The sequence below is a fragment of the Podarcis tiliguerta genome (genome assembly GCF_965153285.1).
Source record: "Podarcis tiliguerta genome assembly, chromosome: 14".
NCBI classification, from domain to species: domain Eukaryota; kingdom Metazoa; phylum Chordata; class Lepidosauria; order Squamata; family Lacertidae; genus Podarcis; species Podarcis tiliguerta.
Window position 1 is genome coordinate 46,831,562 of NC_139547.1, and position 16,124 is coordinate 46,847,685.

At 47.2% G+C, this 16,124-nt stretch overlaps 1 protein-coding gene across 1 annotated transcript in view; it reads left to right on the plus strand.

The window, feature by feature from the left end:
- Positions 1-14,148, plus strand: part of CACNA1H (calcium voltage-gated channel subunit alpha1 H) — a 386,136-nt gene extending 371,988 nt beyond the window's left edge. The window contains exons 33-36 of the mRNA XM_083413279.1: positions 805-960; positions 8,807-8,984; positions 9,858-10,036; positions 11,335-14,148. Coding sequence (XP_083269405.1) covers positions 805-960; positions 8,807-8,984; positions 9,858-10,036; positions 11,335-12,498 — 1,677 coding nt within the window. The 3' untranslated portion in view covers positions 12,499-14,148. The remainder of the gene's footprint in view (positions 1-804; positions 961-8,806; positions 8,985-9,857; positions 10,037-11,334) is intronic.
- The last annotated feature ends 1,976 nt before the right edge of the window (positions 14,149-16,124 follow it).

The following is a 16,124-nucleotide window of genomic DNA, read 5'->3' on the forward strand; positions in this document are numbered from 1 at the left end:
TTTGAGCACTGCATAAATTTTTTGGGTTTTGTTTGAGGAGTCTCAGCAGAACAAACCCAAGATGGGAAATGTGATTCGTTGGTGACACTCATAACCAATCAACTGGGAAGCTTTCCTGGGCGAGCACCACTGAAATTCACTTTCTTTATTCATTACCATTTTTCAGTTCCATTCCTCCCCCAGAAGTTGTGTCCATCTAGTCTAGTCTCCCAACTGCCCCGTGAGGTAGTCTAGGTTGCGAGGCAATGACTGGCCCAAGGTCAGTCCTCTGGGGGGGTTGTGCCCAGATCTCCCTGGTCCTAACTGCTACATTACACGAACTCTCATATGTGGGAGAGCGTTGTACCATGCCCCATATTGCAGGCATGATCTGCCTGCCCCAACTCTGCTGCTCTTAATGGCTCTTTTGATAGCCCTGTTTGATTTCAGAAGTTCAGGAGCATGCAATTCCCCTCGCCTACAACAACCCTGTGAGGTAGGTTAGGCTGAGAGAGATTGACGGGCTTGGCATCCCCCAGTGAGCTTCATGGTTGAGTCAGGATTTCAACCCAGGGCTCCCCAGTCTTAGTCCAGTGCTCTGTCCACTAGGCACCACTGGCCCCTGAAGCCTGACCAATGGCAAAGGGAGTCTGTCCCACAAAATTCACTTCCACTCTCTGGGCCACTGCCTGGAGAACTAAGTCGTGTTTCCCCCTTCCCAAGAGCACTGAAGTGTCCACCCCCCAACTTCTGGGGGCAGATGCTTGGAATTGCCTTTTCCCCACTTGCTGATGCCTTTTTGTCTCCTTAATTTTGTCCCCGAAGGAGGCTCTGAGCTGTGAGAGTGTCTCTCTAGCCATCCCAGACTTAGACCTGCTGGAGGGAGGGGATGATCTCTTGATGGCGCCCGCGTCCTTCCACACTTCTCCTCACCGCCATCTCCTGACACCCTCCCACAATGCCCCAGGCGGAGAGGCGAAGGTGACTACTGTACTCGCTGTGGCTTCTGCATTCCTTTCTTCCCATCGTGCTTCAGTGCTGTGCAGCTCAGCGGTGGTGTGATGGCGCCATTGTCCTCTCTCTGTGGCTTCGCAGCTAGAAACAGTTTGCGCTGCCGGCCTCGTGTCTTTCCTTGATCGTTCCCCCCAACTTCCTTCCGTCCGTGACAGTTGTGCGTACAACTCAGATGGGAAACGGAATTGGCACCGGTTAAGGGGGCATGTATGGGAAGGGCAAGTCACTTTATCTCTGTGTGTTAAGCACAGGCAAAACAATATCTACGGAAAACATTAGAACTATCTTACTTCAGGGGTCACCAACCTTTTTAGGCCTCTGGGCATGCCATGGCAGACCCTCCAAGTGTCCCCATTTTCTAGGGTTTCTGATTTGATCCGGGAATACCCCACTTTTCCTTGAAGGTAAAGGTAAAGGGACCCCTGGCCGTTAGGTCCAGTCATGGCCGACTCTGGGGTTGTGGCGCTCATGTCGCTTTATTGGCCGAGAGAGCTTCCGGGTCATGTGGCCAGCAGGACTAAGCCGCTTCTGGCGAACCAGAGCAGCACACGGAAACGCCGTTTACCTTCCCGCCAGAGCAGTACCTATTTATCTACTTGCACTTTGATGTGCTTTAGAACTGCTAGGTTGGCAGGAGCAGGGACCGAGCAACGGGAGCTCAGCCCATCACGGGGATTCAAACCGCCGACCTTCTGATCGGGAAGTCCTAGGCTCTGTGGTTTAACCCACAGCGCCACCCGCGCCCCCTCACTTTTCCTTAGGACGTCCCTATTTTCAGCAGAGAAATAATGGAGGGTATGGAGTTGTGCGACCCCTGAGTCAATAATAATAATAATAATAATAATAATAATAATAATTTATTATTTGTACCCCGCCCATCTGGCTGAGTTTCCCCAGCCACTCTGGGAGGCTTCCAACAAAAGATTGAAAACACGATAAAACATCGGTCATTAAAAACTTCCCTAAACAGGGCTGCCTTCAGATGTCTTCTAAATGTCAGATAGTTGTTTATTTCCTTGACATCTGATGGGAGGGCATTCCACAGGGCAGGTGCCACCACCAAGAAGGCCCTCTGCCTGGTTCCCTGTAACCTCACTTCTCACAGGGAGGGAACTGCCAGAAGGCCCTCGGCGCTGGACCTCAGTGTCTGGGTAGAACCATGGGGGTGGAGACGCTCCTTCAGGTATACTGGGTCGAGGCCGTTTAGGGCTTTAAAGGTCAGCACCAACACTTTGAATTGTGCTCAGAAACGTAGCGGGAGCCAATGTAGGTCTTTCAAGACCAGTGAAAGAGAAACAACGGCATATTTTGCATTAAAGCTTCCCATCCTAATCATATTTTCTATGAAGTAAGTCTTACTGGGTTTTTTATGGGAGTTAAATGTTTTGACCAAGCATGTTTTGAACTGCAGCCCGATTTTAATTTCCAGTATGTGATTTGATTTTAAAAAAGAGTTCACAGTGATTCAGCAAGGGAGGGGCAGGGTAGCTAGTCACTTGCCCCAACTCGCCCCCCTCCATATCCCTGCTTTGCAAGGAGGGCACGCAGGCGATGGTCACCCCAGGATCTAACAATCTGAAGGAGACAGGCTCCAAAACATTTGGCAACCATGGCTAATCTGCCCGTGACAGATCTCTCCCCTGTGACTTTTAAATCTTTTTTTCCCCAAAAAAAATCCATCCAAGCCATTAGCCATGACTAATCTTGCGGTAATGACTTCCATAATTTAATTATGCACTGTCCGAAGAGGTACTTCATTTTGTCTGCCCTGTACCTGTTGCCCATCAATGCTATTGGGCTCCCGTTAGTGGTTCTAGTAGGAGAAAGATCATATTGCAATTTTATGAACCACCCGTACAGCCTAAATATTTCAGCCATTCCCTTTATGTAGGTTTGCTGCTTGCTCCAAGTATCATTTAAAAGGTTCATCACCTCTTCTATATGATCTAGAACATGGGTAGGCAAACTAAGTCCCGGAGGCCAGATCCGGCCCAATCACCTTCTAAATCTGGCCCGCGGTCGGTCCGGGAATCAGTGTGTTTTTACATGAGTAGAATGTGTCCTTTTCTTTAAAATGCATCTCGGGGTTATTTGTGGGGCCTGCCTGGTGTTTTTACATGAGTAGAATGTGTGCTTTTATTTAAAATGCATCTCTGGGTTATTTGTGAGGCATAGGAATTCGTTCAATTTTTTTTTTTCAAAATATAGTCCAGCCTCCCACAAGGTCTGAGGGACAGTGGACCGGCCCCCTGCTGAAAAAGTTTGCTGACCCCTGATCTAGAACCCCAATTCCTTGTCATAGGTAGTCACGCAGCAGCAGAAAGTGTGGAACCTCTTATGTACGAAATTCCATCTCTCTATTTCTCTCTCTCTCACACACACACACAAACAGGAGCGACTCAAGGTTTTTGCAAACCCTCAGGCAAGACACCTATGTAAGGGTCCTCAATGCCAAGCCGAGGGCCTGTCTGTTCTCCAGAGAAAACAACCCAATGGATTAATTCTGCAGTCCCCTCCTCTGGTCTCTGACACACCTTGAAGACCCTAGGTGGATTGATCTAACATCAGTTTACGCCAGCATATCCACGTCAAGCATCCAGTCTTGATCACCGCCCCTGCTTCCTTGCATGCTCACGGGGGGTGGGAAAGATCACTTGGGATGCAGTGATAGGTCCAGACAGAACTGTCCCAGGGTTCCCTCAAACCTGGCACCTGGTTCAAGATTCTTCAACCTCTTGGAAATGTTGGTTGCCGTTGCCCAGGCCTCGATAAGAGCTTGCTACCAGTTTACTTCTTCAGTTGTCAATCCACCCTCTCAAGCGATCTCCTAAGAACCTGGAGAGCAGCCAAGAAGTTGAGTGTTGGATTGCACTAGATCTGGGACCAGGCAGCCCCTCCATCATCCATGAATGGCAAATAACCAATCTTGCCACCACTGGCACTGGCCATTGGGTAGGGCATGAACCGACCAAATTCGCCCTTCCCAAAGCAATGCATGACCGGACCCACAACTCCGCTTTGAAATTCGCACTTCTCTGAAATTTGCAGTGCAGTTTTCCAACTGAAGAATGTGTACCAAAATAAAATAGCCTATATTAGTGGAAATACCTCACACAAATGCATTTTACAGAGGAACATTGCTTGGGGGGAAAATGATTTCTTAGGCACAGCTACATAGAGAATGTGTATATCTGGAGAAATTTGTATGGTGCCTACACATTTTCATGCAGTTTAAAAGAGAAAGCATTGCAAATGGGTGCAGCAGTTAGGTGGACAAAATTCAAGCCTGGAAAAATGAGAAAATGGAACTGACAGATTCATTCATCTCTCTTGAGCTGTCTGCTCTCAAGACTTTCTCTCATCAAGACATGCAGTTGGCAGGACCAAAAGAAAACCTTCTATTTCTCTCCTTTTAATGCCAGACTATAACACACACACACACACACAATTTTTTGAGGAAGAGCAAAGAAGGTTTGCTTTGAGGCAAGCCTCTCTCTGGTCTCCTTGAGCCTTGACCATCTGGAATGCAAGACTTGATTAGCTGAGAGAGAGAGAGAGAGAGAGAGAGAGAGAGAGAGAGAGAGAGAGAGAATGGGCAGGATATTGGCTGAGTGACAAGCAAAAATTGTCATCTGTGTCTTGAGACCACCAGAATGCTATGGACAGGCAACCAGGCTGAATCCCTGGGCAAACAGCTTATTAACTTTGAAGAGGAAGCAGGGATGGAATTATCCTGTTAAGCCAAGAGAGATTTGAAAATCGGAAATAAGAACCTGCTTTTAGCATGCAGAAAGAGGGGAGAGTTTATTTTAAAGCTTCTTTTAATTAAAAATAAATAAATTATTATTATTTTAAAAACTTCCCTGTGTCAGGGTAATAATCAAAGGGAAGCCAAGAAAAGATAAAGCAGGTCAGAAGCACACCTTACATTTCAAGCACGTGGCTGCCCCAAAGGATCCTGGAAACTATAGCTTGTCCCTCACAGAACTACAGTTCCCAGGATCCTTAATGAATTACAGTTCCCATGATTCTTGGAGGGAAACCATGTGCTTTAAACGTATAGCTGGGGTGTGATTTTAACGCTGCAATACTATATTTAATCTTTAAAAAATGGTCTCTATTAATCTTGTGGCAATGAGTTCCACAGCTCAGCAGCAGGTCACATGTTTTGCATGCAGAAATCCCCCAGTTATTTTCTCAACATCTCCTTTTTTTAAAAAATTGCTTGTAGTGGGGAAAACGCTTTCAGATGTTTTGGACTACAACTCCCATAATTCCTGGCCAGCCTGGCTGGGGCTGATAGGGGTTGTAGTTTAATATATGGATGGCACCAGTTTGACTGTCCCTGAAATAGACATTATTGGGGTAGCTGGTTTCCTATGTTTGTCCCTAAATTATGAACTGTGTAGATATCTTTAACCTTTTCTCTACCCTGAACCTATTGCCTATCCATTTCATTGGACGGTGGCCTCTTGCTGCCCAAAGGGAAACTGCAAATAGTTTCCTCTGTGGTAGCAAAATAAACTACATAATCTGAGTATTTGCTGCCCTCAAATGGGACTCCATTAATACCTCACCTTGCCTAAAGGTAGAGCCAGACTTCTCCCTCTCCCTCCTCCCTTCATGCATTTATCCACATGGATCACATCCCCAACATACATTTAAATCACATGCTTCTCCCTCCAAGAACCCTGGGAACTGTAGTTTCTTGAGGGTGCTGGGAATTATAGCTCAGTGAGGGGTAAACTGCAGTTCCCAAGATTCTCTTAGGTAAACCATGGGCTTTGCATGTATGGTTTGGATGTGACCATAGAATTGTTAGGAGGGAACTAGTCACGCCAGCTGTGAATTTGAGAGACAGAACAAATTTGCAGAGAAAGAACTGAAGATGCTAAATGTGCTTTTTAAAATTCTCGTTTCATAAATTCATAATCTTGTTTTTCGAGAGCCGCCTTCACACAGCGGTTTACAAGCATATTTAAAATGCAATTCCCCCAAAGTGACATAGAGCCATTAAAATATCTGCCTCACAACAATCCTTAGCTACCAAGAGCCAATGCAAAAACAATCAAAACCCAACAAGGCTACAACGTACAAAGTCAATCCGCAAAATCATTTTGCATTAGCGGGACATAAGAAGTGGGGATTCAAGGACTGTTTAAAAATAGCGACGGATGGGCCTGCCCAGTCTCATGTAGAATAGAGTTCCACAGCTTCTATTGCCTTCCTGAGAGGAATGTAATGAAAACTGAGGATGGGATGGGCCTCCATCAACCGCTTCTCGTAAAGAAGCCCTTTTGAAGAGGCAGAAAGGAGCAATAGTAGACCTTTCAAAATGGCTGCCAGCAGATCTGTCCTCCTGTTTCCCATGCCTGCTGCCACAATTACCATTTTTCTCTATGGGCAGAAAAGAGCAATAGTGTGCCTCTCAAAATGGCTGCCAGCAAGTCTCTCCTCCTGTTTCCCATGCCTGCTGCCACAATTACCAATTTTCTCTATGGGCAGAAAAGAGCGGTAGTAGGCCTCTCAAAATGGCTGCCAGCAAGTCTCTCCTCCTGTTTCCCATGCCTGCTGCCACAATTACCAATTTTCTCTATGGGCAGAAAAGAGAGGTAGTAGGCCTCTCAAAATGGCTGCCAGCAAGTCTCTCCTCCTGTTTCCCACCCCCACAGTCGCAACTGTCCATTCTCTCTACAAGTGTGCCATCTTGCATCGCCGCATCTAGCTCCCGCCTTATTGATTCCGCTGTGGCTACGTCAGAGGCATGATTCTCATAAAGAAGCGCAACCATCTAAAACCAAACACATGGCGCTGCTGTGGATGTCTGTTCTGTGGAAACGCTCTGTTTCGTGGCGTCCTCTGGCTCTGTGGGGAAATCTGTTCTGTCGGGATTTCTGGATGTGGGGGCGAAGGTGTCAGGTTTTCTTCTTCACGGGGCAAATTTGCTCTGTGGGAAAAGCATGGCAGACAATTCAGCTTATGGAGGGAGACGCCATATGGCAGGGTCTCTCCTCGGAGATTTGCGAAGCGAATGAGAACGGTATTTTCCCAGATAATGTGCATTAAGCATTTTGAACACTCCAGGGTGGGGGGAAAATATCAATTTCGGGATGCATGGAACCTATTGAAATTGCTTTCTGGCTTTAGAATTCCTCAGAGGAAGGAACTGTTGCAGATGAGGCGGAACGATGAGGGGTTAAGCAAAAAGTTCACAGGGAAAGTGGACTTAGAGGAAGGATTTAGAAGAAAGCAAGGATAAGTCACTCCTTGCAGTGGTTTTGGGAGGTCATGAGAAGGGAGGGAAGCAAAGAGCAAAGTCATTTGAAGGATCAGGAGGCTCTGTAGGGTTTGGGGTTAAACGTGTGGCCTCATTTAAGAGACCTGGGAGGGATCTAAGGATCTGGGAGAGTATTTCAGGATGAGGGGCGGCAAGGAATAAATGCTGGGGTAGTTTTGAAGATCTGGCAGAGGATCCTGAAGGGAGTTCCAGGCCTAAGGGTCAACAAGGGAAGATGAGCACAGCATTTGAGACCGTGGTTCCCGAATTTTTTCCCTGGGCCACACTTTCTGTATGAAAATCCATTCCTGCCACACCAAATTTTTTTATTGATAAGGAATACATTGGAAAACAAAAAGAAACAACTGCTAGCTGTGTTTGACTTACAACATAGAGCACAACTACTTTATAATATGATTGTAGGACACCCAGAAAATAGAAAACAATGCTGCCACATAAGAACATGAATCATACCCAAAATATGAACCAGCCTCTTGCATATGTACAGTACATATGTATACATACTCAACGAGAGGTGTGAGCTTGCTTTTGAAAGGTAATCTCATTTATATTAGGTCTTATTTGAGACAAACTAACTCTCATCAACACAAAGAAGTCTTTCTGTTTTCTGCTCTTGATACTACACTACACTATGGCGAAATATTTAAATGTTTCTTTGCCCTTGAATCTTCCTGCCACACTTGCCACCCTCTCCCGCCACACCATTGTGGCATTCTACACTCCTTGAGAACCACTGATTTAAGAGAACAAGAGACTCTCGGGTGGGTTGATGGTGGTAGAGTTGGAGGAGAGAAGCTCACATAAATGGAGAATGGCAATAGGATGGGAGCAAGGCCATAGCAAGCTTTGTGCCAGGTGTGGAGAAGCTTTGCCCCTCCAGATGTTTCTGGGCGTCCATGCTCCTAAGTCCCAGCAAGCACGGCCAACGTGTCAGGGGTGATGGGACTTGTAGTTCAGCAACATCAGGTGGCAATGAAAGAGAGGACAAGTTGGGTTGGGTTGGGAGGCAAATAATTTGGTATATGAATATAGTGTGGAGAAGTCAGAGTGGGAAAATGGTTTCACAGAGACGAGAAGAGGGAGTAGAATCAAAGAGAAGGGGCAGGGACAGTCTGGTGGGGATTTTAAGCAGATCAGGAAGAGATACATAACCATTTCACAGGTCGAAACTGGCGGGTTCCTTTGGATAAAGGCTTGCACTAAAACAGGCATTGTGATCACAAGATGCTTGTAACTGTACATAGCATCACCATATGACCCAGTTGTGGCAGTTCTGGGTGGGTCTCACATTGGGTGTGTGCTGTGTGTGTGCCACCACACACCCAATGTGAAACTCCCACCCACAACTGGCACCATTGGGTCGTGTAGGATGCTACATATGTAGGGTATCCAACTCAGCCCAGCTCATTGTGCAAATTCATTCATAGTCAGAGGATCAGCTGTCCAGGTTTGAGATCTAGGCTTTCTCAGTCTTTCTCCTACCTCTCAGTGCTTTCCTCTCTTGCTGGTCTCCAGGAAGCGGCTGCTGGCATTGGCGAACCCCAGAACCTCCTGACCGTCCGCAAGATCTCAGTGGCCAGGATGCACTCCTTACCCAACGACAGCTACATGTTTCGCCCTGTGGTGCCAGCCAAAAGCCCCTTCCCGCTCCATGAGGTGGAGTTAGAGGCCTACTTGTACAAGTCACCAAGAGGTATGGCATCTGTGGGAGCCCTTGGGCTTTCCAAAAAAGACCCATGTCATGTTCATAAAACCCAACACACTTACAAAACCACCAGAGTGCATTGTGGGGAGACTGTTCTATTCCTGCATTGAAGGGGGTTGGACTACATTTCTATAATTCTATACTTTTGTGTTCTCTGGAGATTTATCCAGACCACCTGCCACAATGGGTACTGGGCAGACATAAAGGATTAAAAAGTGAAAGGAAGGAGTCGCCTACTTTTTCTGTTTTCAGATGTTTTGGCCTACATTTCTATCCTGTCCTTTATTCAAGGATCAGATACATAGATGGTATAAATAGACCTTCAATGTTTAGGTGGAACAGAAGTGGTCTCTTAGGGTGCCAGCCATCAATTTGAATCCATAAGGCAGGCATGGCCAAACTTGGCCCTCCAGCTGTTTTGGGACTACAGTTCCCATCATCCCTGACCACTGGTCCTGTTAACTAGGGATGGTGGGAGTTGTAGTCCCAAAACAGCTGGAGGGCCAAGTTTGGCCATGCCTGCCAAAAGGCAATAAGACAGAGGTGAGTAACCTGTGGTCTTCCAGATGTTGTTGAACTCAAACTCCCATCATCCCTGGCCACTGGCTGGGTGAGGCTGATTGGAGTTGGGGGTCCATCAACATCTGGAGGCTAGTGGAGCCACCAATGCACTCATTTAACATGTCACCAACCTCCCCTCACTTCCAGGTGCTAGAACAAATGGTAAACAATGCTTGTTGTGATAGCTGTTGGAAACATCTCTTCTTGTGGGTTCCCCAGCTGACTGGCTTTGAGTTTTTGCAAATAGTTCCATCACTCAAAGCCTCTTGACTGAAACAACGCCTTTTCTTTATCTTCTAGGGTCCATCACCTCTGTTCATTCCCAGCCCGTGGGGACTTGCTCTTCACTGAGGGTCCCACGGGATGCCTTTCGTCCAACCACCCCGCCCCCTCGCCAGGAAGGGGGAGGTCCATGGAAGCTTCTACCACCACGAGCTGCTCCACGATCTCCCAGTCTCAACAGGCTGCTCTGTAGACAGGTTGGAAACCTCAGCATTTAACGGTTCCCCTATAACTTGGCTAACAGCACCTCTTCCATTATCTCAGGTGTGCAGAGCCTTTGAGCCTCCAGATGTTCCTGAACTGTTGGCCATTCTTGCAGGGGCTGGTGGGAGCCATAGTTCATCAACACCTGGAAGCACCCAAAGTTCCCTACACCTGCTTTTTCCCATTCTCCGAGCTTCTCAAGTCACCTATCATTCTCCATTCTGTATTATAGCCACTTTTCTCATCACCTATAGGAGGTGACTCAAGTAAGGTAGGCACAACTGGCTTGGAGAAGGACTGGACATCTCCTCAAGAAACAAGCTTCACATCTTTGCTTTCTCCCCAGAAGCCATCACAACTACCAAAATATCTGTCCCCATTCACTCCACTCACCAACTCCCCCACCCCACAAACTGCCCGTAGACCTTGACAACAGCACACCAATCCCTTCAGACCCTTGAGTGAGGCCTACTCTCTCCAAAGGCCCATCAAGACTATGTTGCTGAAGGCTTCCCCACACCTGAAACTGGTCCTGACTAGGGCAGGGCGATATATCAATATGTCGCCCCAAACCAGTTTGAAACCCATGCTGTGATATCGGTTTCATAAATTTTGACCTGGCGATATATTGTGAATCATGCTGCGTGTGTGTTATGCAAAAATCACGATGCGGGGGAAACTGTGAAGCCAACCGATGCCTCTACATAGCTCCATCCTAATTTCAGACATTGCGATATATCAGTATATCACGATGTTTAGCTGGTGATATATCACAATGTTGAAAACCAGATCTCACCCAGCCGTAGCCCTGACATATTAACTAAAAATAAGCACTGCTGGCTCAGGTCAATGACCTATCTGGTCAAGTATCCTGATCTCACTACAACCAACCAGATTCCTATGGGAAGCAGGACCTGGGTGTGACAGCAAATTCCCAGTTGTGATTTCTAGGAATAGTTAGAGGGAAAAGGAATACGAATTCCCTCTAGGAATAGAGGGAGAGAATAGCCATCACGGCTAATAAGCTAACTAATTGCCCAATCTCCAATGAATGTGTCTAAGCTTCTTTCACAGGTGCCCAACTCGGTGGCCATCATTCCATCTTGTGGGACCAAATTCTGTAGTTATACTTTATTTCATCCATCCTGAATCTTCCAACATTCAGCTCCATCGGATGTCCCCGCTGAGTTCTAGTATTATGAGAGAAGGGGAGAACTGCCGTGTATATATGTGATTGCGTTCTCCATACTGAAATGCCCATTTCTGTTCGCCTTCTCTTTATGTATTGCAGGAGGCCATTCAGAGGGACTCATTAGATGGTCCAAATGCGGATTCTAAAGCTGAACCCGGCGAGAACCTCCCACCAAAGATGCTGGCCCAGAGCATCCTGGGCCCGCCTCTGCTTCACCCTGCCCCCACATCTCTCCCTGGGACACCTCCCCTTCCCCATGCATCACCCCACAGGCCCTCGAGCGTCTGCACCCGCAAACACACTTTCAGCCAGCACAGTATCCCGCGCAGGCCGTCCAGCTGCAACAGCAACCCAGACAGCTCGCTCTTCGAATCTTCAGACCTGGCAGATGAAGAGGTCAGCCACATCAACAGTTCCGCCAGGGACTGGCGGGGGCAGCCGGACGGCAGCGACCCCGCTGACTCCCCTTTCGCCTCTCCCGCCCCGTCCCCCGTCCCCCTCAAGAACTGCAGCACAACCAGTTTAGGCGGCAACAGCAAAGAGAAAGACTTGAAGAAGTTTTACAGCGTTGACACGCGAGGGTTCTTGGCCAAGCCAACTTGGGCGGACGACCAAAGACGGCACTCCATCGAGATCTGCCCGTTCGCCGACGACGGGGACCGCAGCTTCGCGGAGTCGTCGGAGGAGAAGAGGAAGCCTCCTCTCCACATCCAGCCAGAGTCCGAGTACATCCACGGCGTACGGCGGAAAAAGAAGATGAGCCCGCCTTGCATTTCTATAGATCCTCCCGTGGAGGAAGAAAGCAACACGTCCACACGTACCAAAGCATCCGAGAACAGCCTGCTGAGGAGGAGGACCCCGTCGTGCGAATCCACCGCATACAGGGACTCCTTAGACCTTGCGGACAACCAGCCCGGAGACCCGGGTTCCAAGGCAGAGCGCCGGGGCCCACCCGCCTGCCGCGGAGAACATTTAACCATCCCAAACTTCTCCTTCGAGCAGTCCGAGGCTGGCTCCACCGCAGGGGCCCTCCCAGACTGCCTCTTGGATTGCGGCCAAGCCACGCCGGCCTCTGCGGACTCCCGGCCCGGCGACGACAGCGCAGCTCTGGAACTGCAAAAGATGGGCCACTCGCAAGCGCAGCTCAGCAACCCCGAGCAAAGCCAAGAGGTTCTTGGCGGGACTAGGAGCCCCCTCCTCCGGAAGCACGGACTGGTCCCTGCGATCACAGCAACAGAGGAAGAGGTGGACGAACCAGTATAGCTTCCGAGGGGGGAGGTCGAGAGTGAACTTAAAAGGGCTTTGCCACCCAAGTGGCTTCGAAGTGGAAAAAAAGATTGAAAAGCTGCGAATCCGTGGCCGACACTTATCCCAAAACACTTGTCATTTCTCTTTAAGCGCTGTGAAGGTTTTTGTTGTAGTTGTTTAAAAAAAAAAAAATCAAAGAGAAGCAGCAACAAGGTTCAGGGTAAGGAAAGGAGATTTCTTTCTTTTTCCTTTCCTAGCGGCACACGGAGTGGCTTTTCCAATTTTTCTTTTCCTCCCCCCTCCCCCTCCCCAACCACCCCCACCTCCCTGCGTGGCCTCGATCACATTGATTTGGGTTTCGAGCCTTTGTTTTATCTTTTTTAAAGGGGAAAAAAATAGGATTTAAAGAAACAAACCTTTTTTGACTTTTTTCGAAACGGCACCTTTTATTATTGCACGGGAAGTTGTCACGGGAAGTGGAAGTGCCCAGGAGATGCAAGTTGTATATTGTCTGTATATCAGCAGTTATTATAAATAGAAAATAATGTATTTGAGAAATAAAAAAGAAAAACACACATACACACACGAAACACAACACAACGTAAACATTCACGTGAAAACTCTTCTCTTCCTAATGCACATATTTTTATAGAGAACACTGGACCTGATCCAGCTACAGTTAGTCGCATTTAAGTCCCATTGAAGCCTCTTGTGGCTTCCAGTGGAACTCGCAGATCCAATCCTATGAATGTTTACTCCAAAGTTAGACACCGTGGCCCTGATCCGACTAAAGTCAGCCCCAGTTAACTCCCGCTGAAACCGGCTAACTTGCTCCCCATCGTTTTAAGCGTGACTGATTTTTGTCTGCATTAGTACCACTTGCAGTGCAATCCTATGCATGCCTACTCATAAGTAAGCCCCACCGAGTTCAGTGGGACTTACTCCCAGGTAAGTGTGTATAGAATCCGCAGCCTTTGTGAGTTCCAATTGGAGTTGTTTCCTAGTAAGTGCGTTGAGAACTGCTGCTTCTGTTGCCATAAACTTTAGCTGGATTGGGGGCCTGTTTATCCTCTCACCCTATAGCAGATAATCTTTTCTTTTCTTTTGCATTAACATCAGATTCTCAACTGGGTGGTGTATTGTTAGATTCTCAGTGGAAGCTTCATTACAGTGCTTAGGGTTCTCTCATTTTTGCCCCAAATATACCTCTCCCTTTTTCTCTTCTCCACTTTTCCTAACCAGCCATTTTTTCGGCTTGAGCTACTAGCTAACATTTTGGTATGTCTCTAACAGTTCCACTTTTTGCTTTTTCATTATTATTTTTAAAATTTGGTGTCCTTGCTACAGGAAATGATGAAAACCAAAATAACTACTGAATTGTAGCCAGTGCAATAACAATAAGTTATTCATTCTTCTTGTGGGTACAGAATCTGTCCTTTTTTTATTATTTTACATCTATTTCAAGTGATGAGTTTTCTTGGTTTTTTGTTTTTTAATTTTCTTTCTCCTCCCCGCCCCCCCATCTGTTTTCTTATGGAATTCAGGTTAAATGTTGCAATAATCTGAACTTTAAAAGTGCACAACGAGGGCTGAACGTAATGAAAGTGATTTCCGAAGTTGACGGGAAAAAACAAAAAACAAATAAATAGTAAATTATTTAAGGATTGGGGCGCTTTTTTTCTCTCCTTCATTGGACTCAGAAGTAAATGAATAACATCCAGAATCAATCTCAGGTGAAGAAAGGATAAACATGGGGGCAGTTTCATGGAACCCTCACCAAGGGCTTTTTTATTTTCCTGTTGTGAACTCTGACAAGAAAAATGTTATTCAAATTTCTGGGAAATATTTTCTAGGGGTCGCCGACCTTTTGGGGGCACATCTGGAGTTCTGAAAAAGTGCCACGGTTGCCAGTCACAAAATGGCGGGTGTGGAGGTGCAAGGTGACACAAAATGGCTGCCGTGCAGTGTGGCATTCCACAAAAATGGTTGACACGAATAAAGGAAAAGGAAAAGACACAGGACCTCACAACTGCGCAGGCATAAGCCTTCATCAGTGGGGGGAGGACACCTACATCGGCCACCGCCATGCTCTTTGTGCTTCTCTTTTCAGAAGGGAGGAGAGAAATCCAGACATCCCATAAAACTTGCTCAATGTAGGAGCGGCTGAGCCAGCACAAACAGGAACTGAGCAGGGGTACCTCTTTTATGGGCACCATAGGAGCATAGCTGTCAACTTTTCCCTTTTCTTGTGAGGAATCCTATTCGGAATAAGGGAATTTCCCTTTAAAAAAGGGAAACATTGACAGATCTGCATAGGAGGCACTGGTGGGCACCATGTTGGCAACACCCATTTTCCTATGAATGGGAAGGAGCCCAATGTAAGCAGTACAGACTGGCTAGCACCTGTGCCATCAGCAGCAGTTCCCCTCCTTCTCAATCTGTGGTTTTAAAATATTTGTTGATTCTAAAGGAAATGTGATCATTTTCGTGGAACATAACACACTGCAGATATGACCACACAAAATTGTTTTGGTTACAGGCTAGCACGAAGCAAAGCACCGTACAGACATAATGTGATGCCTGTAACATGGTGGGCGCTCCGCTGTCGCGCATTTGAAGATGCAAGGACCCACGCCTCGTTTCTCACCCCCCTTTCAATGAGCCCCCATGTAGCCCCTCCACATAGGAGCTTGAGAGACCGGGGCTTATAAAAGATGCTGTCCCTTGTTTATGAAAGAGAAGAAGGAAAACAAACAAGATGAATTTTAACAGGGAGAAATGTAAAGTATTGCACTTGGGCAAAAAAAATGAGAGGCACAAATACAAGATGGGTGACACCTGGCTTGAGAGCAGTACATGTGAAAAGGATCTAGGAGTCTTGGTTGACATGAGCCAACAGTGTGACGCAGCAGCTAAAAAAGCCAATGCAATTCTGGGCTGCATCAATAGGAGTATAGCATCTAGATCAAGGGAAGTAATAGTGCCACTGTATTCTGCTCTGGTCAGACCTCACCTGGAGTACTGTGTCCAGTTCTGGGCACCACAGTTCAAGAAGGACACTGACAAACTGGAACGTGTCCAGAGGAGGGCAACCAAAATGGTCAAAGGCCTGGAAACGATGCCTTATGAAGAACGGCTAAGGGAGCTGGGCATGTTTAGCCTGGAGAAGAGAAGGTTAAGGGGTGATATGATAGCCATGTTCAAATATATAAAAGGATGTCACATAGAGGAGGGAGAAAGGTTGTTTTCTGCTGCTCCAGAGAAGCGGACACGGAGCAATGGATCCAAACTACAAGAAAGAAGATTCTACCTAAACATTAGGAAGAACTTCCTGACAGTAAGAGCTGTTCAACAGTGGAATTTGCTGCCAAGGAGTGTGGTGGAGTCTCCTTCTTTGGAGGTCTTTAAGCAGAGGCTTGACAACCATATGTCAGGAGTGCTCTGATGGTGTTTCCTGCTTGGCAGGGGGTTGGACTCGATGGCCCTTGTGGTCTCTTCCAACTCTATGATTCTATGAAAAGCAAAATCTCCCCAAACCTATCCCTTTTCTGACATGCCACTGACGGCCCTCTGTCTCTTGTGTAAGATGATCCAAGAGCATCCTCTCCCAAACATGATTCATCCAGGTCTCTGTTGGTGGC